Source organism: Suricata suricatta, chromosome 12 (assembly GCF_006229205.1).
Source record: "Suricata suricatta isolate VVHF042 chromosome 12, meerkat_22Aug2017_6uvM2_HiC, whole genome shotgun sequence".
Taxonomy (NCBI): Eukaryota; Metazoa; Chordata; class Mammalia; order Carnivora; family Herpestidae; genus Suricata; species Suricata suricatta.
Window position 1 is genome coordinate 16,168,905 of NC_043711.1, and position 25,817 is coordinate 16,194,721.

At 54.3% G+C, this 25,817-nt stretch overlaps 1 protein-coding gene and 1 long non-coding RNA gene across 6 annotated transcripts in view; one reads left to right on the top strand and one right to left on the bottom strand.

The window, feature by feature from the left end:
* CCDC12 (coiled-coil domain containing 12) overlaps window positions 1-25,817 on the bottom strand; it is a 52,926-nt gene that overhangs the window by 15,619 nt on the left and 11,490 nt on the right. For 2 of the 4 annotated variants that reach the window (XM_029917741.1, XM_029917740.1), the window contains exons 1-2: window positions 20,461-20,517; window positions 6,215-6,282 (exon numbers count right to left, since the gene is read on the bottom strand). In XM_029917741.1, the coding sequence (XP_029773601.1) occupies window positions 6,215-6,282; window positions 20,461-20,502 (110 nt within the window). In that variant the 5' untranslated portion in view covers window positions 20,503-20,517. Of the gene's footprint in view, window positions 1-6,214; window positions 6,283-15,170; window positions 15,258-20,460; window positions 20,518-25,817 lie in introns of those variants that run through there. The other 2 variants (XM_029917744.1, XM_029917742.1) reach the window with 2 other exon arrangements.
* The window catches only part of LOC115274290, a 19,532-nt gene continuing 13,500 nt past the window's right edge, over window positions 19,786-25,817 (top strand). For both annotated transcript variants that reach the window (XR_003901173.1, XR_003901174.1), the window contains exons 1-3: window positions 19,786-19,984; window positions 20,128-20,597; window positions 21,605-21,758. This is a non-coding gene — a long non-coding RNA (uncharacterized LOC115274290). The remainder of the gene's footprint in view (window positions 19,985-20,127; window positions 20,598-21,604; window positions 21,759-25,817) is intronic.

Sequence of the window (25,817 nt, forward strand, 5' to 3'; positions counted from 1 at the left end):
AAAAAAAAAAAAAAAAACAAGGAGGCCATGGGGCACCAGAGCCACTAGGGGTGGGACCCACACAGGAGCCTCACCCAGACAGACTGACAGCTATGTTCACCCAAGGCCCCAAGGCCCACCAAGAGCACCAGAAATTGACTTTTAAACGAGGAGGGGGGTAAAGGTTTCGGGAGCTGAGCTGAATCCCCAAGGGCCTCCAAGATGAGGCCTGAAGTGGCCACCCTGGCTGTTTGGGGCCGGATGGGGGTGGGGAGAAGCAGCCTGCACAGCCCCCTGCCCCCCATCCTCCTGGAGCCCAACCCATCCCCCAGGACAGTCTGGGGAGGTGGACGGTGCTCAACCCCACTGGGCTGCTCTGGGCTCTAACCTGCGAGCCTCCATTGCAGGCTGCCAGAGACACCCTCCTCTTCCCGCTGCAGAGCTGCCCTGTGCCTGATGCCCGCCCCCCCAGCCCCAGCCAGGGCACGTGGTAGGGAGGCCGGAGCATCTCCAGGTTTGGGAGCAGCGCTACGGGTGAGGGTGGTGCAGAACCAGGCCTGGCCTACCTCGGGAGCTCGCAGACAGAGGCACTTTGGGTGGCGGGGAGGGGGTCCCAGCGCCGTTCTGCTTGCTCTCAGTAGGGAGACCTTGGATAAGTCACTTCATCTGCATGAAGTGCGGTTTCTTTACCTAGTGGAGTACCATGCCTACCCCCAGAACAGAGAAGCACAGAAGATCATGGCCTACGAGATCAGGACTCCTTTCCATGCAGGAAGGACCCAGCCATCCTCCCACCTTCCCCTCGCACAGAAAGGAGGCGCCTGGCCTGGTCTCACGGTGCACACTGCCCTCCTTAAACCAGCTCTCTCCTGGTTCATTCTCCCACATTCCAGGGCCTATTCCTGAGCAACAGGGTCAGGAAAAACAGTGCGGCCACAGGTCTTTGTGCCGGTGCCTCAGCATGAGCCCTGGGGTCCACTCCATCCCCAGTGCAATGCAGGGGACGGCCCCAGGCCCGAAGCACAGCGAGGGAACCCGAGAGCGGGCAAGGGCCACTCTGCTGGTCACCGCTACGGTGAACAATGGCCGTGGAGTCAAGCTGACACCACGGACCCACGAGCACACCCTGGCACACAACGTCCTGGGGCCCCGACTCGAAAACTAAAGGTTTGGGTGCCAGGCCAGGACTGGGCTGGGCCTCAGCTGGGATGGGACCTCTCTCCACACGGGAGTGGGAGAACTGGTTTTCCATTCTGAAGACGGAGGGCCCATGGCCCAGTTTCTTCGGCAGCAGTGTGTGACACCGACTCCCGAGTGAACCGCTGTCCCTGAATGGTGACTGCTCCAGTTGGGTGCAGACCTTGATCCAAAGCCAAAGGGAGGTGGTGGTTGTGGGGGCTGAGGGTTTGAGGCTTGCTTGTTCAGGCACTTAACAAGACACGCTCCCCTGCCCCATGCCCAACAGGGTGTGCAACACCGCCCCTGCCCTCCCACCTGGCAGGGTGGCTGTGACTGGCAGCCACAAACCTTACCCCAGGCCCCTCCCCCACCCCCGCCATGGCACATATGTCAGCTGACTCGCCATCAGAGGAAGCGACCGAGGTCTTACAAAGAAAAACACAAAAGCATCTGACAGAAATACCCCTTTCTGTGGGCCAGCTTTCCAGGGCCGCCAGATCATCTCTCTAGGCAGTAGGAAGGGGCCGTGTTAGGGATGAGCCACGGAGGCCCTTCAGAGTTAGCTGCCAGGCGGGTTGGCTGGGTGGGCAGACCCAGCCCAGAGAACAAGCAGGGCCCTTTTCTGGCAATGCAAACACGCCTTTCCTTCCCACAGAGCGTGGCTTAGGCTGGTCCACCTTCAAGGGCCTGACTTCCCACCCCGGTGGGGATGTGGCTGTATGGGGACAGGGCAGGATTTATCTCGAAGACAGTAATAGAAAATTTTAAAAAGGAATTTTGATCTACAGATTCCATGCAATTCCAATCAAAATCCCAACAAGTTTTCTTACAGATATTAACAAGCTGATGCTAAAATGTATCAGGAAGGGCAAAGGAACCAGAACAGCCAAGACTCTGTCTGAGAAGGTTCCTTAAGCAAATGGGCAGGAGCACAGGCAGAGAGGAAGCTGGGTGATTCTCCAGCATGGCTGGTGAGGGCCGATGTCCCAGGGTGCCTGCCTCCAATCCTGCTGGGTTCTCCAGTTTCTTCAGACATGTACCCTAACACCTCCCCCACCCCCACTGCATCTGCAAAATGATGCCACTCAGCTTCTTTGCTGAGGATGACCTACTGTACCGGGGATGGCAGGCCCCAGAGAGGACCCCCTGATGATTCATTTCTTCGCCACATGTACTTACTTCTGTTCTCATCCACCCACCTCGCTGTTTCCCCATTTGCAAAGTTAGCATAGCCTACGTAAAAGTCCGTTCTACTTTTCCCAGGTGTGTCTGGAGTCCTTCAGCTGGCTCAGGAGGGCCTAAAAGTGTCTTCTTTCTGCCAGAGCCCAGGGAAGGTGTTTGCTGTGCTCATCAGGAAAGCTAGTGTTATTTTTCTCCCCATCTTTCAGGCAAAGATACTGGGATGAGGCTCACTGAGGCAATGTGATTTGCAAAAGCCAGAAGGCTCGTAAGTGGCAGTCCTGAGCTCTCTCCATCAGCTTAGTTTCTACAACTTTGGGGCCGCTGCTGCACAAAGAATTGCCTCAACCTTTCATATTTTGCTCAGTCCTATCAGTGTAAACAAAAGCACGTGAAGACCTAGTGAACAACTGAAGAAACCAGCGACGTGCCGCGTACCTCTGCAGAGCGTATGAGGCCACCATTAAATCCTCCTCCCTGCTCCAGTGACGTGTGTAAAGCCCAGGCTGGGGTTACAAGCAATGGGTCAGAGGATGTCTGTCCATGCCTCCCCAATAAGAGGTTACCCCACTCGCCCTTCCACCCGGCTGGTCTACACCTCTGGACCGTTTCTGCCTAAATCCTACCCACTAATATTCCAAACCTAACTCAAGAGGAATGTTCTCCAGGAGGCCTTGTCCTTCTACCCTGTGCTGAAGGCAGCCTGGAGTGGGCCCTGCATTCCTCTCAGGACACTTCAGAAGGGCTGGTGTCCAAAGGAGTGCCCACCCGGCACCTGGGCGCAGTGCGGGCTGACCTGGACTGAAGTGGACTGTTCTTACCTCCCAGGAGCCAAGGAAGCCAAGATGCTCACTGGTTAACTGGCCTCAGAGGTCATCCTGCCAACCCTTCCTCCTCTCAGGGGACTAGAAGGTAGCCTCTTTCTCCCCTTTGACAAAGGGGGCCATGGCAGGGGCTGGAGCCTGCTCCCAGGCCATAAGCATCCTACTGGGAGTTCCTTTCTAGACTTGGGGTGCAGATGAGGAGAAAGGTCCCCTCTTTCCCGAGAGAGACACTGACAGACTGCTGCCTCATGCTATTTCTAGAAAGCCCACACCCAAGCTTTGGACCCTGCAGTCTTGGTACAGGGACTGAGGCCTTCCAAAACAAACCCAGACAAACCCTTTACTCTAAGCCTGTTAAAGTGAGGAGAGTCCATTTTTCCTGGGGGTGGGGGTGGGGGCTACAAATCCAATTCTGGCTAAGGCTGGGCTTCCTGACAAGCTAGGCAGTGACTGAGCAGCAGAGGGACAGCCACTGAAGTCAAGCCCCTCCCTGCTCACCAGGTCAGCCGGGCCCACCATACACCCTGCCTTAAAGGAGGCAGGGTCAGAGGAAAGTGGAAGAACAGGACAAGCTGAAGCAGAACCCAATTCAGTGTCTTCATGTTTGATCTCTGGGCTGCTTTGAACAAAGGAACAGGGGCCCTGTACTTGCCCAGCCTGGGGGGGGGTGGGCAGGGAGGGGATTTCACAGGGGCTCTAGCAGCTGCATGGGGTCTCTTTTACCCAGAGCCCTCACACAGGAACCTGGAACTGTTTCTCTTTCACACTGTTTTCATTATGAATCTCTCAGGCACACAGGAAAATTCAGAGAATAACACAACATTGTACTCACTTCCTCCAGAGTCAACAAAAGCAACATTTTGCTTTTTTTTTTTTTTTTTTTGAGACAGGTTTGTTCCTCCCCCCCACTCCTTTTTTCTTGGTCAAAGAAGCCTTATGCTGTAGCCAGTGAAAGCCTTTCCCTAATCCCTGCTCCTCCCCACTTCCCAGCAGCTGATCGGAGGCCAGGGACTGGTGCACCTCCACCTGCGTGTTTATATTTCTGCAGCTCCTGCTTCACAGCCCTTGACGTCTTACCACACGCTTGCTTTTCTGCTAGTCTGTCTCCCTCCAGAGGATGCCACCCCCTGAGGGCAGGGCCTGTTTTGTCCACTGCTGCCTTCCAGGCCAGGAACGATGCCCTGTGCAAATCCGACAACCAGCAGAGTCAGGCCTTGTTGGATGAGTAATACCTCTGTTGCTGTGGGGGCTTTGATATGCACCTTCCTGCCCTGTCTGTTCTCAATTCTGAAGACTGCTTTTTCCTCCGTCAACACCACATTTGAGATTCAATCACACAGTTCAACAGTCAAGTCTTCTACTGTATGACCCACCCACCTGCTAACCAACGATCCTTCTCTTTCTCATCAAGCAGGATGGGGGTGGGGGCGAGAGCAGGCACCTTCCAGCAAAGCCAAGAGAGCCCAGGACTCAAGGCTCTAGCCAGTGATTAAGAAGCAAAGAACAAACCAGAAGAAAACCAAAGCTTCCCCCAGCAGTTATCACAGAGCAGGAGAAACTGTGCAGGTACACAGCCCCCAAACCACCCAAGTGAAGTCACCTGGCAAAAGAGCAACGGCTTGGCCTTCATCTCTGTCACAGGTGAGGCTCCCTGAGGTGATAGGAGGGAGGGCGGGCCCAATAAGAAAGCACAGAGCCCAGTTTTGGGCGGTGAGGGTTCCAGCACCACCAGCCTCTCAGCACAGAGCTGTTAACCGTCTCTGACAATAAGGGAGGTGGCAAGGACCCTACAGGGCTGCCGTGAGGACAGTGTGAACCCACTAGGTAAACTGTGAAGTCATGCTCACACACACGCACAAGCACATACACCCTCTGTGGACCTGAAAAGCCCCATCTCGTTTGAGATCAGCTCCAGAGGAGGGGTCTGCTCCTCGTGAGATCTCACTCACACTGGTAAAGACAACACAAGGCTGTGGCATCAGGAAGGCCTGCTCCCTCCTCCAGGGAGGGTCCCCCCGCTCCTGCTGTATCCCCTCTCACAGCACAGCCTGCCCAGGTAAGTTTCCTGAGGACCTCAAGATCCACTCCCCTAAGGGAGCAGGTGCTGTCAAGCCCTGTGCCTGCTTGGGACAGAGGACATGAAAGTGACCTGTCCACTCAGAAACCAAGTCTGATCCCCAAGCACAGCCCTCCAGCTACGCTCTGGCCCCAGCTCAGCGCTAGGCATGGGAGGGAGGGCACGAGACCCCTGAACCCAAGCCTGGGAAGCGCTGGGCAGACATGAAGGTTCTCCCCAGCTCACAAAGACCAAACACACAGCTGCTGCCGGCCCCACACGTTGTCTCTGCAAATGTTTCCCGGGTATTTCTGAATGCAAAGCAGCACCCAAGCCGCATGGACGTGCCAGCCCTCGAGACTGGGGGCAGACCATGTGCCCACAGCCACAGGGGTGAGCACCAGCTGTGGGGAAACTACAGTAGGCTTGGCCGTAAGACAGGATCTGATGAAGAGGAATGCTCTCCATGACCTGAGGGGTGGGGAAGCACAGACAGGGATGAAGACACAGAAGCCTCTGAGCTGAGCTCCGCATGAAGACTGACCTGTCAAAGGTGGAGATGAAAAGGAGTAGTGTACCGGAGGACGGTGCCAGGAGACGCTGAAGGGCAGAGAGGTTATGGGGACGAGGCCGGATCAGGCCGGTAGCCCGGGCAGAGCTTACACACCAGGCAGGGTTTGGACCGGATTTTGTAGGTGCCGAAGAATCACGCCAGTCAAGTGGTTTGAGGGAGAAGAATGATAAACCATAATGAGAGTGGGGAAGAAAATGCTGGTGGCTGAGTATGAGCCAGCTGGCCAGCGGGGGAAAGGGTGCAGAGAAGGCTCCGACTGGGGAGAAAGGCAAGATTTTCAGGTCTGAGCAGGCAGCCCCAGGTGTGTGTCCGGGCTGGGGGTGGGGGCACGGGGTAGAGACTGTGAACACAGAGGTGGGAAGACATAGAAACCGGCAGGTGTCCCAGGAGCATACGGAGCAGAGCGCGGCACATGGGCCTCACCTGTGCTTCTCGCCTTCCTCCTCCCCTTCTCTGGGCTGCTTGGCCTTGGGCTCCCCATCTTCCTTGTCCTGCAAAGGAAGGGAGAAAACCACTTGCTCACATGGACACTCCGACCTGCAGTCCTTCATGCCTAGGCAGCTGGTGAGGAACGGGGCTCTCTGGCCAGGAGCAGCCTGGGGTTGCAGCCCCCAGGTGGGGCACAACACTGGAGCCTCCCTCCCTCCCCAACCTTATACTCCCCTCACCCCCGCCCCCAGCAACACTTAACCACCGGTGAGCCCAGGCCAGGCCAGGCCCCCAGTGGCCCTCAGAAAACACCAGCAGGAGGAGCTAGAAGGTTTCAGTGGTGAGAAACGAAGCTGGCTGGTGCCCGAGGGCCCACTTTCTAGATCTGGAGGGAGCCCCTGCTGAGCTGGGAAGAGGAGTCACCAACAACCAGGGTGGGGCAAAAGCTCAGGCCTCTGGACTCGCTCTTCCAGGCCAGAGGCCTCTCCAGAAACACCTATTTGGTCGCCTTAAGGAGGAGCAGAGCTCAAACTAGAACTGGATTGGCAATAAGACTCCTACGATGTATTCAGGGGATGGAGGGAAGGGGAACTAGTTTGAAGTTTCTATGGGAAAAATTTCTTCTGAATCATTTTTGTCTTTCTCCTGCCCCCCATCTCTTTGAGTCTAAAGAAGTCCTGTTCACCTCAACCTTGACGTAGTATACTTGGTCTCCAGATCCACCAGGGGCCACAATGATACCACCAGGCCGCGTCCACCTGCGGAAGCACGTCTTCCTGGGCCTTCCCCTTACTCCGTTAGATCAGACCGAGGACAGACATGCGGGGGGTGTGCAGGGTTATGTGCTCAAATGCATGCCCATGCTCTCAGTGCATGTCCTGAGAGACTCCGGCGTCTCCTAGCATGCCACGGCTGGCCCTCCAGAGGGTGTCACCGTGTACTTCATTTCTGGCAGCAACGTGCCTTTGACCATCTCACTGCAGCAGTGTTCCGTGGGGACATCAGTAAGGTGCTGCCACAGCGAGCCGGCTATGACATAAGAAAGAACTGGTAGTGGCAGGGGGTGGGGTGGGGTGGAGGGGGAGAGTGTCTGGCTGGCTCAGTCAGAAGAGCATGAGATTCTTGATTTGGGGTCATGAGTTCAAGTCCCATGTTGAGTGTAGAGATTACTACAAAAAAAGCTAGAGCTGACACATAAATTACAGGTGAAGTAGCTGCGTGTGCTAGCTCTCCCAGAAGTGTGTTTATGCCACTGACGACTGCCTCCCCAAGAGTGGCATTTATTTTATGAGTCACTTCCTAACAGTGATCATCCTGGAGACTCTTGAGAAAAGCCAGACGCCACCATTCCTTGGCCTCACACTTAGGGGAAAGGAGACCAGAACCAGCCTAGCTAGAGGCTTTTGGCTCAAAGAAAAGCTTCTGTGATGTGATCAAGATAACCCCTTGCTCTTCCAACCCAGGGCAGCTCAGTCTCTTGGAGATGAGGCAGGAGGCAGTAGGGAACAAGTGAGAGCAGCGACAGGAGAGCGGTCAGCATGGTTCTGTGGGGTCGGGAGGGGACAGATGGGCAGAATTTGGGTGACGGCAGTCACGGTGAAGGTGAATGCTGGTAAGGTTGTCTAGGCCGGTGGGGCCAATCACTAGGGCTCGGACCAGTGTCCTAAGGCACTAGGAGCCCGAGGAGAGGCTGGGAGAGCTGCTGGCAGGACCTTTCCTATAGCCTGGCAATCTCGCTGGACAAGTAAGCCCTGGGGCAGAGAGGCATTCGCTTGGTGATGGCAAAGAGGGAAGAGAGAACAAGGTACAAGTTCTTTTTTCTAATGTTTGTTTATACTTGAGAGAGAGAGAAACAGCAGGAGCAGAGGAGGGACACAGAGGGATACACAGAATCCAAATCAGGCTCCAGGCTCTAAGTGGTCAGCACAGAGCCCAACGTGGGGCTTGAAACCATGAGTTGCGACATCATGACCGGAGCCAGAGTTGGATGCTCAATGGACTGAGCCACCCAGGTACTCCTAGAATATAAATTCTTTTTAAAAAAAATTTTTTTTAATGTTTTTATTTATTTTTGAGAGAGAGACAGACAGCGTGAGCAGGGGAGGGTCAGAGAGAGGGAGACACAGAATCTGAAGCAGGCTCCAGGCTCTGAGCTAGCCGTCAGCACAGAGCCCGACGCGGGGCTCGAACCCACAAACCGTGAGATCATGACCTGAGCCAAAGCCGGACACCCAACCGACTGAGCCACCCAGGCGCCCCCAGAATACAAATTCTTAAATGAGAAACAAGCTAGAGTTCTTGGAACCTCTGGGGCTGCTGGGGCCTGGGTAGGACCCTCCACAGAGGCCCAACTGACGAAATGCCAGTGGATTATTCAAGCCATAAGCCTGGACAGTCAAACAAAAAGCTCCTTCCCAAGTGGCAGCCAGCAGACTCCCTGATGGCCATCAGTGACTGCATCCCGTTGGTGATTAAGGACAGAGGTGGAAGGGCAGAAAAGGCTCAGCTTTCCCCGAAGTGGGATGGTGGGCGACCCCTCAGGAAGGCTTCTCTCCATGGGGCTCAGTTAACCTGGACTAGCTGGCAGGGGAGGATGAAGCCTAAGGGACAGCCTTTGGGAACCAGTCCTGTGCAAACACCATGTTCTTCTCAGCAGCTGCCATGGCCACCACTGTCCTGGAGTCTCAGAGACGCTCAAGTGCCTTGGCGCAGGCCAGTTACTCATTAATAAATGAGAAAACACCCAACTCTCTATGTGACATTTAAAAAAACGCCCGGCAGTCTGGTGGGCGGGCTGCACCATCACCTCGGCACGCAGCGTGAGGTTAAGGATGACCCAGTCTGGGCTGCTGTGGGAACGGCAGATGCTCGAGAACAATAAAGCCATGCGTGCGGGGCAGGAGCAGGGTAACACATAAACAGGCCACATAAACGCAACGACGAGGTGTGCTCCAGTCTTCCCACTCAACAGTGATGCCGACAGGACAGTGAGCATTCGCGAGAAGCAGAACAGCTTCTGGGCCATCCTGGCCTTGGTCACAGCAAGGATGTGTGACCTGGGATGGCAGCAGGAGGTGCAGAACCCCCTTCCACCCCCCCACCAGCCTAAGAGACTCAAAGGACCCCCAGAACCGAAGGTTCCCAGGGCTATCTTCCAGGTCCTCAATTCAATCCTCAGGGAGCCCCGCGAATGGTCATCAGGGAACAGGAAAAGATAATGCCCAAGGCCACAGAACCTGACAGTGGTGGCTGCAGGTCTGGATCAAGGTCCTTCTGACCCCCGCTCTGTGTTCGCCAAGCAGATGAGAGAGAGTCTATCAAGAGTAGCATTCAGTTTCTAAAAACAGTGCTGATGCAGCCGCCTCTCCCATGCCTCCTCCCCCTGCCCAGTTCAGACCTGATTCAGATCTGGCCGCTCACACTTACACCGGCCACAGCCAGCTTGAATATAGGGCCAGGCCCTGGAGCACAACCTCTGAGTGTAGGCAGGGCTCAAGCAGCACAGCACCCCAAGGGATTTGACAGCACCCACCCCACCTACCCCACACCCCGGAGGCCGTTAAATCTGACTCTGTTTAACCCCTCCCTGCACACAGCCTTCTCCAAATATCCCACCTTTCTCCCTCCTTCCCAGTCCCTGTTCTCGGTAGCTTGCCCTCTCCCAAGCTGCCTCCGTAGGTCCCCACCACAACCCAGCCCACAACCAGCCCCGCCCCCCTTGCCAGCCAGCCAGCCAGCTGCCCCTCTGCTCTGGAGAATGCAGCTCTTGCTCGACCACCCTCCTTTTCCTCTTATACCTCCCCAAAGACTCTCCACCTTACCATCTGCACCCAAGATGCTGGTCACGTCACACTGCTCCTCTGCTCAAAGCTCTCATTGGCTCCCCCAACCCTCAGGACACCTGCCATTCTCAAGATGCAGCCTCACAAGGCCCCAACACTGGCCCTGCAGCCAATTCCAGAATACGCTGATGGCAGACCCTCTTGTCTCATATCCTGACATGCCCATTCTCATAACCCCAAAGAAAACCTGCCCTCTGGAGGCCAACCCAAAGGCCACCTCCTCCAGGCAGCCTTCTGGAGGTTCACAGGCAATAAATAAGCTTGTTGCTTCTCTGGGCCTAGAGCACATCAGGGTCTGACTCCAGGCTCAGGACACAGGCTTGCGTTCCTTCCTATTCATATCCAGTCCTTATTACCCCTCCCTCAAGTCCTTCATGTCTTCAAGGGTGAGGGCATCTCCTGCAGCTCCTCCTGGCCTGGACTAGACAGTCTTCGTCAACTGTCTGCCAATTCAATGACACTCCCCACAGAGTGTCTAAAAGAGCCAAACTCTTAGAAACACTGATGGAGGAGGACAGGAAAGCCATGTCCTGGACTAGGATTCTCCCCACAGTCCACTTGCCTGTTCCTGGAAATACTCATTCCTGACCCCCGCCTAGATTCCACACCTAGACCTTGACCCTGCCCTCACTCGTCCCAGAGCCTGCAGGAGGAGAGGTCTCTAAGGCAACACTTAAGGGGCTCTCAAAAACAGCTCTGCCCCAAACAGGGCCTGACTGAGCAGTTTCATACTGTTAGAAATGCTTTTGCCAAAACCAACATTTTTACAAATAAAATGAGGATTGTGCAAGACTAGTATCATTTCTTCCTTAAATCTAAGATAAGACTTCAGTGAACCCATCTTGGCCTAAAGTTTTCTTTGTGAGGTTTTAGATACGGGGCTCTATAGATTTTTTGTTTCTTCCTGAGTCAGTCTCATTATGTCTTTCAAGGAATATTCATTTCACCTAAGTTACTGAATTTACCAGCATAAAACTGCTTATAATACTCTTATTATCCTGTCAGTGTCTGTAGTATCTATGGTGATATCCTTTGACACTAACACCCTGTGTCTTTTCTCTTTATCAGACCAGCTGGAGGGGTGCCTGCCTGGTTCAGTCAGTACAGCATGCAAGTCTTGATCTCAAGGTCATGAGTTTAAGCCCCACATTGGGCATAGAGCTTACTTAAAAAAATAATAAAATATTAGATCAGCTGGAGGCTTATCAATTCTGGGGCATTCCAGGCCTGGTGTTTTCACAAGGTGTTTGTTCTCCAGTGCCCTCCCGGAAAAAGCCCTCATTAGCTGAGGATCCCTGCAGGGGGTAGAGGGTGCACATCAATCTGTATTTGCCTGAATCCTATTAGAAACTCAATCAGCCCTCAGAACCGCAGAGGGCTGGTGGGGGAGAAACGCCACTGTCTCCTCTTGCTGTCCTCCCTCTTCCCTTGTAACTCCTGTCCCTGTGTCCTCTGGGTGTGCTCGGTCACAAACATAAAGGAAACAAGAATGCTGTCCTCAAGGGTCTCAAATCCATGCAAAGGAACAGACAGAAAATGTAACTCTGTGCCAGGAGTGGGTGGGTGGTAAGGAAGACTTTACTAAGTGTTTTGTGCGCTTGGGGAACTGGCAAGGGATAGGTGCTGTCAGAGAAGGAAGTAACCCTTCAACTCAATTCTAAACACCCATCGGAGGGTTACCAAGCAGCTACCGAGCTGGGAATGGTAACCGCTCAGCGAAGCCATGAGGGCAGAGCAAGCATCCCACGTGGCTGGAGACCAGAAGCCAGGTGAGACGGTCCACTCCCGGCCTGCGGCAGTTGTATGTGCTGGTAACGAAGACACTCAGGTGGGAACTGCCATCAGGGCGGCCTGCTGAAGCACCAGCTCCTTCACTGAGGACAAGGAGCAGGCTCCCCCCTCCTCCTGAGAGGACATGCTGCCCAGGTTCTCCCTTCCAGAAGAGGAAGAGGGAAGCAGGAAAGTGTTACTAGACACTCCAACCTTTGATCTAGGTTCCCTCTCCCACCAGCCCGTTACGGAAGCAGCGAGAGACCTGACAGGACTCACAGGTACAGAAACCCTTTCCAGTGCCCAGACAGAGGCCTCACTAGCTCTGGGTGCGCCTGCTGTGCTGTTCATGCAAACGGCCCTTCTGTTCAACAATCAAGAGAGAACAAGGCCCCAAACCCAGTCCCCGAAGATGAGGTGAAAGTGGCCCCAGCTTGAGCCTTTCCAGTTGATTTGGGCCCAGGGTGGGGAAGAGTCAAGGAGAAGTAGGCACAGAAAGGGGAGGAGGGGGAAAGACAGGAAGGTACTGGCAATGCTGGGGCAAAGCCAGCAGGTTTCACAATTTCAGCCTGTTGCCCATCCTCAGAACCAGGGCAGCCGCATGGCAGGTGGAGACTTCCTGTCGGGTGCGGCTGCGGCAGGCGCTGTGCTCCAAGGGCACTCGGGGTAGGGCAGTCACCAGGGTCTGACTCACCCTGAATATGCAGTGATAAACTCCGGGCTGATTGCCACCACACCTGAGCACAGAAACTGCACGGTCCCGGGACCAGGGAAAGGGTGGGAGGGAGGTTCTGGATCTCCTGGGCAGGCAGTAATCCTGGCAGGGCCCTTGACTCTGGGTCTGGGACTACCTGGCCTGCTATTCCCACTCTGCCCAGCAGGTGGAGAGTCCCCTGAGGGCAGGCACTGGTCTTACCAGCTATACCATGAGCCTGACACCACCCACGGCAGGGAGAGTGGTAGAGCTCCCGGGCTCTGGGCCGGACCCTGCCTGGCAAAGCCCAGCTCCATTTTCACCCTGCTGTGTGACCTTGGGCAAGTTATTTGACCTGTCTGGCCTCGACTTCCTCTTCTATGAAAACAAAGACTAGCACACTGCCACCATGGCACTGTTAGAGGAGTGAAATGGCCAGGGAGGAAGAAGAGCCTGCCGCTCACATGGACGAGGCAGTAGACCCTGAAGGGCAGGGAGGACCCGGCCAGGGCAGGAAGGGCAGGGCCACAGAGAAGCCACAGGCCCAGACTGCCTGCATCTGCAGAGGCCACGATAAGCTTTCACTTTCATCAATCCTGAGAGCAGACAAGCAGCGTGACAGTGTTTGCTTCACAAGTGTCAGAGGATGGGGGACAACCTGTGCCGGACAGATCTTTCGATTCTGTATTCAGTGCTTCATCAAGAATCAGACTCACAGTGTCCAGGAACAGACAGCCACTACTCTCCTGGGGGCGCAGGCACTCCCTACAAGCTTGTGAGCGGCGAGAACAGAGCAAGGGGGCCACAGGAAGCACTGGAGAAGAGGGCCACAGATGAGAGCTGGAACGAGGGCAGTGGCACTGAGACAGAACATGGGGGTGCCCGAGTGCCCTGGGGATGGGGAGGGGTCAGACAGACGACAGACTCCAGGCTCTGACTGGGCCTCACGGGTAGGAGAAGGAGCCTGTGACACAGAAGGTGGCCGTGGTTAGGGGACTGAGAGAAAGGGTGCGGTGGCTCTCAGGCAGACGAGGGTTAGGTTGATGGCTGCAGTCTGAGGGTCAAGGGTCTGTCAAGGCGTCCTAAGCAGAGCCAGGCCCCACCCCAGAGCAGTTGGGGGAGCTGGCCCCACCCAAGCCTTGTCTATTCTTGTTGCAGGTGCAAATGGGAAACCAACTGTGTTCAAAGGAGGCGGCAGGTGACCCGTCCGGCAAATTACTGGTTAACAAATATTGACTGGCTCCCTCGTGCTGGGTGCACCACATTAGGAGAAAGAACAAGGAGGCACCTAGTGTTCACGGACCAGGGTGGGAAGTCTTAGCCTGGGTCCATGGAAAGGATTCCAGAGCTCAGCGATCAGACACACACACAGGCCAGGTGTGAAAAGGCTCATTCTTCTGGAGTAACAATCCGTAGCTCTTCAGAAGGCGGTAGTGACCCAGAGGAGGAAAGGGAAGATGTAAACGGCATGGTGCTGGGGGCAGGGGAGCACAGCGTTCTCTGGGTGCACTTGATGTATCCGGGGAGGCTCTCCAAAGAAAGCACCCCCCATCCTGCACCTTAAGGAGTGGGCAAAGGGAAAGGGCAGCAGAGGAACAAGTAGCCTTGGGAGGTGCAGAGGCTTGGGACGACCCCCATGGCCCCCACGTTCCTGGCAGGAAAGAAGCCCTTGAAAGGTCCTGCTGAGAGGGCAGGGCAAAGACCAGGTGCCCCCTTCCCTTCACACACAGCCAGCCAGGGCCAGTGCCCCTGGGCAGCCAGAGGGGAGGGCCCTGCGGGCGAGGAAACCCAGGCGGCAGGGCTAGATCAGCAGATGCAGACAAACCACAGCTCCACAGCTTAGCGGTGTGGGAAGTGGGCAAACTCAGGACCTGTTTCCTCCCCTGTTAAAGCAGGGCTGGCGCTGCTTCGGCAGTGATGTCGAGGATTAAAGATGGTAACCTGGGTCCACCTTCTGGCGCAGGGCCCACGTGACTCCCACTGTGGGAGCCTGCTGGCATCCAGGGGTGTTCCCTGAGTCCCACTGTCACGGTCGTGTCCGCGCCCTCCTGGGGAATCAGCTGCTCGGCTTTCATCCCCTCCACCCCTTGCTCTGACTGTATCCCACACATACCAACCCTCCCCCCCAAGAAAGTGGATAGTCAGTTGGGTTCTAGGAACCAAAACAGACTTAACAGGTGCCCAGGGCCCAGGGCCCAGATCCAGGCTGGGAAACAAGAGAGCAGTTATTGTCAGTCCAACCCACAGAGAAACCGATCTACGTTCAACATTTTCAAATGTAGTGATGTGTGAATGGAAGGCATCATCCTCTTCTAATAGTGTTTATTTTTTTGCCAAGTTTCTGTAGGTGACAAACGTGTAATTTTTTAAATCGAAGCTCAAATTAAGAATGACCCATCTGATCCCCTCGGGGATGAGTGACAAGGGCCCCAGGCTGGGAATTCAGGCACCACATGTGGGAGGCTTCCCCACAGAAGCCGTCGCTCTGCACACAACGCCCAAAGGTAGGGCAGCCAGCAGCTGGCAGGTGGGCTCTGGCACGTCCCCCGCCATGTGGGCCACCAGTCACACCCCTGCTCAGCAGAAGGGCTTTCTTCCCCAAGCAGGCCCTCCATTGAGAACTATCCCAGACACTCGATTTTACCTGGATTTGCCTGCATGCGATGTTGTCACCTATCTTCCCTCCGACACAGGACGCTCTGAGAGGCCTCTCCATTGCTGTTCCCCAGCTCGTGGCACCAAGAGCAGTGGGACGAACAGCACATGAGCGAATGAGCAAGCCAGGGGAGGCAGAGCACACATGCTGATTCCTCCCCTACAGACCACGTTCTCCTCCCAACAATTTCCAGGCATCGGGGATCAGTAGGTTTGTCTCACAGATGCAAGGATGGAGGCTGGGTGGCACCAAACTCAGGTCTGTGCGTGTCAGATCCCGACTCTTCTCACTGCTTCCCGCAGACAGCCAGAAGCCCAGTTCCCTGCTGCCGCACGTGCGCGCAGTTCTCCTACCACTCACATCTGCGTGTTCGCCCCTCAGCTGTCAGTTTTACGCTCCTCTCTGACCATCACCTGCCCCTCTGCTCCGTCCCTGTAGATCAAGGGCAAAAATCTCAACCGTGCCCACTACTTAGGAATGTGGGAAAGATTACATCTAACCTGGTCCATCAAATCAGAAGACTTCCCAGTGAAAGGTGAGCTCTAGGGAGGGTGGGACCTGACCCTCCTCACCCCTGTTCTACTGTATTTCCTACAGTAATAGTAATGACAGCAGGCCAGGCAACTGATTATTCAGATAACCGGAATAGTCATTATTTGACTCATCATCATAAAAGTCTAATAAGGTCAGCACTGCTTGCTTGCTTTCACAGATTAGAAAATTGTGAGTCTAATGCAAGTAAAGAGCCCACCCAGAGTCACACAGCTTGGGTCCCAGGGTCTGAAAGGGAGGGTGGGCCTCAAGCCTAAGTTGCTCCCCACAGAACCCAGCCCTCTGCTCTGGCCACACGGCCGCCCCCACCTCACAAGCACACACACGGTCTCACTGGTGTCTAACGGCACGTCTGCATCAGCATCATACTGCCTCCCATCTCTTCCTGGTGTCGTTTCGGAGAGATGTGACCCACACAGGGCCATTTCTGGGCCAGGAACTTCAATTCAGAAAAGCACCACAAGGAGAGAAAAGAGCCATGCACGGAGAGGTATTCACAGCTGGGTTTCTCCTAACAGGGAGCACTGGAGCTACGAGCGGACTCCGACCTGCTGGTGCGCTGGGCCGTGTGGTCGTGGAACCGCCCCACGAAACAGAACTAAAGGGACGGCGAGAGGCACAGAGCCCACACACAGCCGTGAGCAACAAGACCCGGGCGGTGGCCCGAGACTTCATGGGCTCACACAACACGCCTATGGGTAGTATTTTTTCCATTTCCTTTCATTCGGTTGTGTAAGTGATTTAATAGCAAAATGATCTAAAACAGCCAGAGGAACCCAGCTGTGTGCAGCTCACTGTCTGGACTGGACTCACACCCTATGCACACTCTCCTCGCCTTCACCCGGCTCAACGGGAAAGCAGGAAACCAAGGCTGGCCTTCAGGCCTGACACAGCCTACTCAATGTTTAGTGACCCTTGTCAGACTTAAACACACATAAAACCCAAAGCACCAGCACACCGTGGGAAGAGGAGGGCAGACCGAGGCCTGCACACACTGGCGTCCCTCTGCAGCCCGGCCTGGGCCAAACCAGCAGCCGCACTGGAGGAGGAGTGTCGGAGGCCAGACGGCTCCCCGGCTCAGGACAAAAACTTCAGTTAAGAAACCAACTGATGGTGAATGATGAGGTTACCTTCTACCCTCTCCCCCGGCCTCACCATTTCCCGTTTTTGGGAGAGAAGACTCATCCCCGGCCACAAAGCAGAACTTGCAGCCACTAGGACTTCCTCACCACGGTAAAGCCCACAGCTGGGGCAAGAGCAAGCGAATCACCAGGCTAACAAGAAGGTCCACGAAGCTTAGAAACCCCTGCCCTGCTATGAGACAGCCTCGTGTGGCACTGGGGGGCTGGCCCAGACCCCCTTCCCTGGCTTCACAGTGGATAGCAGAGTCATGAGGCACCGCAATGGGGGCCAAGCTGGTTGTTTGGGGGGATGAAACAGCCACCCAGGACCTCTGGTCCTGAGGACGTGCAGCTGCTGTCTGGCTGTCACCAGATCCGCCAGGATGAAGAGCAAACAGTCCTCCCCGCCGCCTGGATCCCAGGGAATAGCAAGCAAGGGCCTGACAACCCCAGTGGGTGACCTTGAAAATTACACCCTTCTACCTCTCCTGGCCCACCAGGCCCATGTGTCTGTTCACACCAGTGCTGGGTCCCCCAAACCGTTCCCTGACAGCCACCAACAGAACCACATCAGGGTTGCTGCTATCCAAACGCCACCACTGGCTTACTCACAGCCTGTGATCAGCCAAGACACGAAGCCCTCTGCTGTGTGGGCAGGCGTCAAAGCGCCCCCGGTCCATGCCTGAACCGATTTTGGAAGCTGTATGGTCTTGAATAGACTTCGCACCCAGTGAAGTTCATCTTGCTGGGATGGCCACAGACTACAGACTCTTAAGTAAAGGCAATTCTGCTTCTCCCCGAGAAAAAATCTCAGCCCAGCCAACTCCCAAATCCATGTGCCTGTCTAGTGGCCTCATTTCCTCATTCAAATATTTTCAGAGTGTCTCTGAGCCTTGTCATCTGGCGAACACAAAGGTGAAGAAGATGTGACTACTGCCCTCAGGGGACTCGGGGCAGATGAAAGGGGAAGCAGACAGGTGAATGGATAGTCACTGCACAGCATGGGTACTGTGACTTCCTGGGTGCTACGGGAATGCCTGCCCAGTGACTAACTGCTGACAAGATGAAACCTGAACTCACCTGCAAGAAGTGCGGGCCATCTGGGGAGGGCAGGGGTGCGAGAGGAACTGGAAGGAGCAGGTGTGCGGAGCCTGAGCCCTGTGCCCATGGAGAGGACCGAGAGGAGGGAGACATCCAAGGTGCACCAGGGCTGCGGGAAGGAGGAGCAAGCATGGAGGCTGGCCCCAGGGGCTACAGAGTTTAGCCATGGCACTGAGAGGCCAGGAAGAGCCAGAGGACAGGCAGAGGGTGACAACAACGTGACTATAGAATGTTATTTATAAAGAACATTCCTGGAAGGAAAGGGTGAGGGTCACCAGGTGAAGCCACTGAAAAATGGATATGGGTCAAGAGAGGCACTTTCTCACCCCCAGGATGCCTGTGAGTCTGTGTGGGGGAGCAGCCTGTGACACCTGCACAGGGCAGTGCCCACAGCACTGCCCACGTCTCCCTCTCACACACACGGGGCCTCTGTACGCACAACTTTCCTGGGATCAGGTATGGTCATCCCATCCGTGCAACGAGGTTTGGAACAACGAAGGGACTTACTCAATGGCTCGCAGCTAACCAAAGATAGTCAGCACTTAAACTGAGGCTTCCTGATTGCATCATGCTTCCAAAACTTTCAAAATAAGGCTTGGGTGTGTGTTCTGCACAACAGCCAGAGAGGTGTGACCATGTCCATTCTTACCAAATGAGAAAAGAAAGAAAACCACAAACTCTTAGGGCTGCAAAGGCCTCAGATAACATCTGGTACAGGCTGAACCAGATCCAGCGGCCCAAGGAACTTGTTGTAAATAGAACCTGCCAAATCAGAATCTTCTCAGTAAGACCTGGAAGTCTGAATGCTCCCAGAGCCTGCCCACTCCAGGGTCACCCTTCTGCTACATGGTCCACTGCAGCAGCCTCTGAGTCAGAACACATCCCTCCTCTTACAGTGGCTGACCCAGGAGAGGAAGTGACTGGGATGAGACCCCAGCAAGCTGCAGTGACTAGGGTGGGCTCTGGACAGAGCAGGCAGGATGAGAAGAGGCACCGAAGAAGCTCTCACACAACATCCACATCCCAAGGGCAGGAGGTCCAGGTGAAGCATGCAGAATGAGAAGGACAAGAGCTAGGCCCGGACCTCGGTCTCCTGACTGCAGGCTGACTGGGCTGTCTACACCCCCAGGTTGCCTACAGCCATGGAGGAAGGGGACTGCAACCTGAGTTCCCAAGTCACTCTACGGGCCGCCCAGTGCCTGTGCCCCCACTTTACCTGGGAAGGCTCTACCTGAGCCTTGGGAAAGAAAGAGCCAGCTGCATAGCACAGAGGCTGAAAGCGCCCCACACTCACTTTCCCAGCTAGGAAGGGGGTGGGGGCAGCCGCACAGACTTCCCCGCAGCAGCAGCTGCATCAGGCCCGCAGGGCCACAGCCGGTCCGCTGCTGAGTCTAGTACAGAGGCAGGTAGGCAGATAGGCAGGTAGGGGAGCCACTTCTGAGAATTGCTGGGCTTCTTTTTGCCTGCATACTTCCAAGGCTGACTCTCATTTTTAAACAAACAAATTAGGCAAAATAGATTTCTGTTCCTTGCAACTAAGTACCTGGTCTGCACGTGACCCTTTACAGTAACCTAATGTGCAGGACTTTCAGGGCTCCAAGCTGTCTTACGTCCCATAGCTTACTGGATCCACAGGGAGACCCTGGGACATAGCAGAGCAAAGGTCCCGACACCCACTTCGCAAACCAAGAGGTTGGACACAGGATGCCCAGTGTTCTGTGTACTTGGCCCCAGCACCGCCCCTCCCACCAGCCAAATCCATCACAAAGGGCAGCCGCTGACGCAAGCAAGGGATGGGGTCTGCGTCCTCATCCCTCCATCCCAACACAGAGCTGAGCATGCAATGCACACAGCCCCAGCACGGGCACCCGGGGTGGAGAAGCAAATTCTTTGTGCATCAAATCAATTCCCGGGCAAGTCAGCGCTTTACAGAGCAACAAAATGTGCTGAAGCTTCTGGGCAACTAGAAGCTATTTTAACCTCTGATCAGCTGCTTCTCTGAGTGTCACAGTCTGGGGAGAAGTAAAGGTAAGAGAACTGTCTCTCTGGTGTGATTTACAAGTGATAAAGTCCTAATTGAAACCAAATTTAAACTACAAGTCAGAACTGGCACATTTATTTGTGGGCGGAAACACTGCTTAAACGAGGTCTTTTAATTCTCACCTACACAGATTTCCTCGAGAAGCCAAACGGACTTTTCTAAGCCATGTGCTGGGCTGGAGACCTGAGAAGGCAGAAGCACACCAGGAGGCACCGGGCACTGACCGGCTTGCCGTGAACTTGGGCAATCGCTAGCTTCGCGGGGCTGCACGTTCCTTGGCTGTGGAGAGTGGACGTGGTGTGAGGAGCCCTGCGCTGCAGCCCGCACGGAGTAGGTCCTCAGTGAGGAAGCACCAACCACGGTGATGATGGTGATGACCGTGGAGCCCCAGCAAGAGGCCTGAGCCCTCACGAGTGTGAGGCCCACGATATCCCCCCAACCCAGCCATGCCCACTCCCCTCACCTGGCTGCCGAAAAGGGTCACAGAACAGATCCCAGCAGGCATGCTCTTCCCTTCCTTCGGGTCACCCAGAGGGCGACCCAGCTCTTGCCCTTGGGCTGACCAGTTCAGAGGGCAGATCCTACATGCACACAGAGAATGTGAGTCCAAGCCAAAAGAGACTAGCCACATTTGCGGGGGATCTGGAGGAGGCAGAGGGCTTCCGCAGAGGGTCTCCCCAAATTCAGAACCCCTCCACACTTGCCAGCGCTACCCCCCTCCTCCTCTTCTTTCGTGCATCCCCACAGCTGTCACCCTCCACGCCCTGCACTCAATCCCTCCTCAGATGTTCTCTCAGCGCCTCGGCCAGCTCTCGCTACGCAGCCCTGGGCACACAGCCCAAATGGGGACAGCCCCATAAGCTAACCAAGGAGATCGAGTGGGGTCAGTGCATTCACAGCAGGGTCAGAAGCTCCCTCCTGGGCGCAGTGCACTGTGTACAAGTGCCCCCCGCCCTCCCTCCAGGACGCTCACAGCTCTGGGACACCCTTCCCAGTGTACAGTGCTGTGCTGTCTTATAACTACCATTGGTGGGACATGGTCCAGTCTCCTCACTGGGTCCCCAGTCCGCCCTTGCTGACATCAGTTCCCAAGCCCGTCACAGGGTCTGGCACGTACCCGGCACTCAACAGGGAGAGTGATGCTGGCTGGGTGCACCAGGAGGGGTCAAAGCGCTCAGTGACCTACTCCTTGCCCCAGAGGGCCTGGCGCACATACCCACTCCTGAAGAGTCCTGGGCTCCTGGACTCAGGGCGGGAAAGTTCTGCTCTCATCTGATGGGTTCCTCTCCCAGGTAGCAAACACAGGTGCATTTTCTTTAGGATTCAATTACCACCCCCCCACCCCCTCCCCCGCAAGAAATCTGGTGGTACCTTGCCCAGAACAGAGTGTGGAGGCAGGAGGGAGGGGCTGTCCTTGAAAGGACAAAGGTCTTCTGCTCCAGCCACTCACACTTTCTCCAGACAGAACAGCTCTTTAGAACTCTGAATGAAAACAGCCCTCCAGTGTGGATTTTACTCCCCACGGGGCATCGTTACCGCAGTGATCGTTTTTCCTCTTGGAATTCTTTCAAAAATACAAGCTGTTGCTTCCCTCCAAAACAAAACAGGGAGAAGCCAGGCCACCAGGGGTTAAGAGAAGGCCCTGAAGGAAGCAGGGCCAAACATACGGAACCACATCAAGCCTGCAGTGGGGTCTCCCGACAGCTGCTTAGAAAAGACAAGCCCCTCCCCACTGCAGAGGGCGCATGTGGCAGGGGAGCAGTGAGTATGGGGGTTTGTGTGCGTGTATTCTGGGCAAGTACGGGCTATGTGTACGTGTGGGCTGGGGGCACTAGAAGCTGGAGATGTAGCGGGAGTGGGGGTGTGGTCTGGGGGGTGGCTATGTGGTATGTGGGGATTGGAGAGCCGGGCAGGTGAGACTAGGGGAGCCTGTGGGGAAGTGTGTGGGTGTGGGGCAGGGAAGTGTTCCTCACTATCCCAGCATGAAACACGGGACACTAAGAACATGAACTGCGTTTCAAATCTTAATTACAATAATTAGCACTACAGATTGACCACATCTTGGCCCAAATATCTACAGAGACCAATTTTTTTTTACTTTTTTTTTTTTTTTAACATTTATTTATTTTTGAGGGACAGAGACAGAGCATGAGCAGGGGAAGGACAGAGGGAGAAGGAGACACAGAATCTGAAGCAGGTTCAGGCTCTGTACAAGCTGTCAGCACAGAGCCCAACGCGAGGCTCAAACCCATGAACCGTGAGATCATGACCTGAGCCGAAGTCGGACGTTCAACCCACTGAGCCACCCAGGTGTCCCTATGGAGGCCAATTTAAAACACACAGCCGGGGCGCCTGGGTGGCTCAGTTGGTTAAGCCTCCGACTTCAGCTCAGGTCAGATCTCATGTTCGTGGGTTCGAGCCCCATGTCGGGCTCTGTGCTGACAGCTAGCTCAAAGCCTGGAGCCTGCTTCCGGTTCTGTGTCTCCTTCTCTCTCTGCCCCTCCCCCATCATGCTCTGTCTCTCTCTGTAACAAAAATAAATAAAACATTAAAAAAAATTAAAAAAAAAAAAACACAGCCTAAGTTTGAAAAAGTGACCTAGAAGCAGCTGTTTGAGGCAACTCCTATTTCTAGTCAGAACACCTCTGGTCAGTTGGTCCGGGGCGCAGACGGCAGGGCCGAGCAGCTGTGCAGGAACTGGCGTGGCGGTCCCTGCCGGCCCTGCAAGCCCACAGTAAGTCCTCTTGTGATGCACAAAGCCCGGCGGGCTCAGAGGCACGGGACACACAATCTTTAGTGTGGTGCCATTGCTGTGGGCATGTTAAACAAGGCGTTAAACAAGCTTAAGCATTGTCACTGCCTACAAGGAGCTGCCCATCTACCGAGGGGCTGGCAGGAACTGGGATTCACATTAAAAAAAAAGAAACAAAGTACTACTATTACTACTACTACTACTACTACTACTACTACTACTACTACTATTATAATCACTACAATTATTATCAAGATGTTGCTAGAAGCTAGCAGTATTATCAAGGGTGCTGCGTGCCAACCATTCACAAGAAAATAGTCTTCTTTCTAAAACAAACCAAATGCCAAATAATGAATAGTGTTGAGTCACTGATATCCACATTGGGGGGAAAAATCCTGACTCCTACCTCATGCCATACAAAAACAAATAAATTCCAAATGGACTCTTAATCTAGAAGTAAAAGACAATAAAACTTCTAGAATATAGCATAAGAGAATATCATCATGACCTAGGAGTATACAACTACTGCATTTCCTTAAGCAGGCCACAGAAGATATTCAGAAAAAAACTGTGATGAATTGGAATACATAAAACTAAAGTACGTCTTCTGTTCATCGAAGAATGCAATTAAAAGCACGAAAAGTCGGGGCACCTGGGTGGTGCGGTCAGTTAAGCATCGGACTCTTGGTTTTGGCTCAGGTTGTGATCTCATGGTCCCGGTTGGGCTCTGAGCTCTGCACTAGACATGGAGCCTGCTTGGGATTCTCTCCCCCCCCCCCCACTTGTGTGCTTGGCTCTCATTCATATATTTGTGCGCATATGTGCTCTCTCTCTCTCTCAAGATAAATTTTTTTGAAAAAGTGTGGAAAGTCAAGGCCTAGAGGAGGAGAAAATGCAATACATATACGTAACAAAGGACATGCCCAGGACAGGAAAGAAGAACTAGAAATTAACAGGAAAAAGTGTCAGGCAACCCAATAAAAAGGGGGAGGAGGCAAAAGGCTTGAACAGGTACTTCACTTAAACACAGGAAAAGACACTCGACCGCGTTAGTTAGGAAGGGAATGTGAATTTAAACTGTAAAGGGATGGATGCCACTACACCTCCACCAGCATGGCTCACGTGAAAAGACTAGCCACCTCTCGAGCATCAGAGAGGAATGCTCAGACACTGCTGCTGGGGATGTGAAACGGTGTAGCCACTGGGAAAGCTGCCTGGCAGGATCTGCCCATGACTGAGCACTTCTACTCCCAAGCGTATCTATTCCCAGCAGACATACGTCCACACGTCCACCAAGACAGTCACAAGACCGGGACTAGCAGCACAGTCCATTGTGGCTCCAGCCCCCAAATCTAGAGGCCAGATCTGGTGGGGGGATATTTGAACAACGGAATACTGTACACCAACAAGAATGAACTGATACCACACCCAATGGCTCAGACACAGCAAGGAATGAAAAGAAGCCACACCCCAAAAGATATGCACTGTATGATTCCATTCATAGAAAGTTCAAAAGAAAAGCCAACCTATGGTGTTAAAAGTCCTGAACAATCTCTCTTGGGGCACAAGCATCCAGGCAGGGAGCAGGAGGGGGATTCTGGGATGCTCCTGTGTTTTTTGATCTCAGTCACTGATTATGTGATGTGCTTGTGTGGTAAAAGTATCACAGGTCTGATTTGTCTCCTTTTCTCTATGTACAGTACACTTCAATTAAAAGGGATTTTTTTTTTTAATGCCACTACAGAGTTGTTAAAAACAGAAGAGGTTAAGCCCATGTACAAACCAAAAATACATTACTAGAATCTAAAGAGGGGCGCTTGGGTGGCTCAGTCGGTTAAGCGTCCCACTTCAGCTCAGGTCATGATCTCGTGGTTCGTGGGTTCAGGCCCCGCATCGGGCTCTGTGCTGACAGCTAGCTCAGAGCCGGGAGCCTGTCTTCGGATTCTGTGTCTCCCTCTCTCTATGACTCTCCCTGCTCACGCTGTCTCTCTAAGATAAATGAAAAAAAAATTTTTTTTAAAAGAATCTAAAGAGAGAACAGTAAGAAGTCCGTCCTCAAAGAGGACCTCAGGACCCCAAAGCACACCCAGAGGACGCTCCCTGAAGGGAAGCGCCACCCTCCTGGCTCCAGAAAACAGGCAAGGACAACTGAGGGATTCGCCACCAAGGTTACAACAATTCTTCTGCTGCAAAAGCTAATGGAAAAATGAAATGAAATCCAGCTTGAATTTCAGGATTCCTTTGCTCTTCAACTCCCTGTCCCCCATCAGTGAGGCTCTGCAAACACCTGGTTACATCTCATCACATCACAGAAGCCACTCAGAAGGGAAACTGAGGCCCCAATGTGTCAGTTGCGGAGGAAGAAAGAGGGACCTCATCTTACGGCCCCCTGCCTAGAGCTGCTTCATGAGGCTGCCCTAGCCATGACAGGTGAGCTAAGAGTGAAGGATCCAGAACAGCACGCATCTGCCTCGAGAAGCCCTGTCCTCTGAGGGACACTTAGAGTCCCCCCGTAGCCCAGGCCAGTGGTCTCTCCCCAGGATATGAGGCCAGCTTGCAGGAAGGTCTCCTCCCCTTCGTGGCAGCCACTGCAGAGCACCCCTTGCTCGGCTCCCAGGGGAAGAAGGCACCAGTTCCACAGGGAGAGCACCACAGGACTCAAAAAGGAGGAGGTGGGCTCCCCAGGAAGAGGACCAAGGTCAGAGGACCAGGGCGTGGGCCCTGTCTAGGCCTCCGCTGTCACAAGGGGCCCTCACTAGGGGTAAAATACAAGTGTAGCAGAAAGGACAAATGCACACACGTACTTCCCACTTCCCAACTTTCTGCACACACCATCCCACCTCATCTTCATCTTGGGAGGCAGGGGTTACCGTGGTGACTTCTGGCCAAAGAGTCACAAAGCTCAGGAACATGAAGAGATTCAACTGCCCACTGGTCTCAGACTTAGCAGAGCAAGGTGGCAAAAAGCAATGCTCCCAGCAATGAGTGACGCTGCGAAGCTGACTCCGGGCAGATTCAGCTCACACGGATGCAGCCCTCAGGGCCTGCCCAGCGGCAGGGAAGGGATC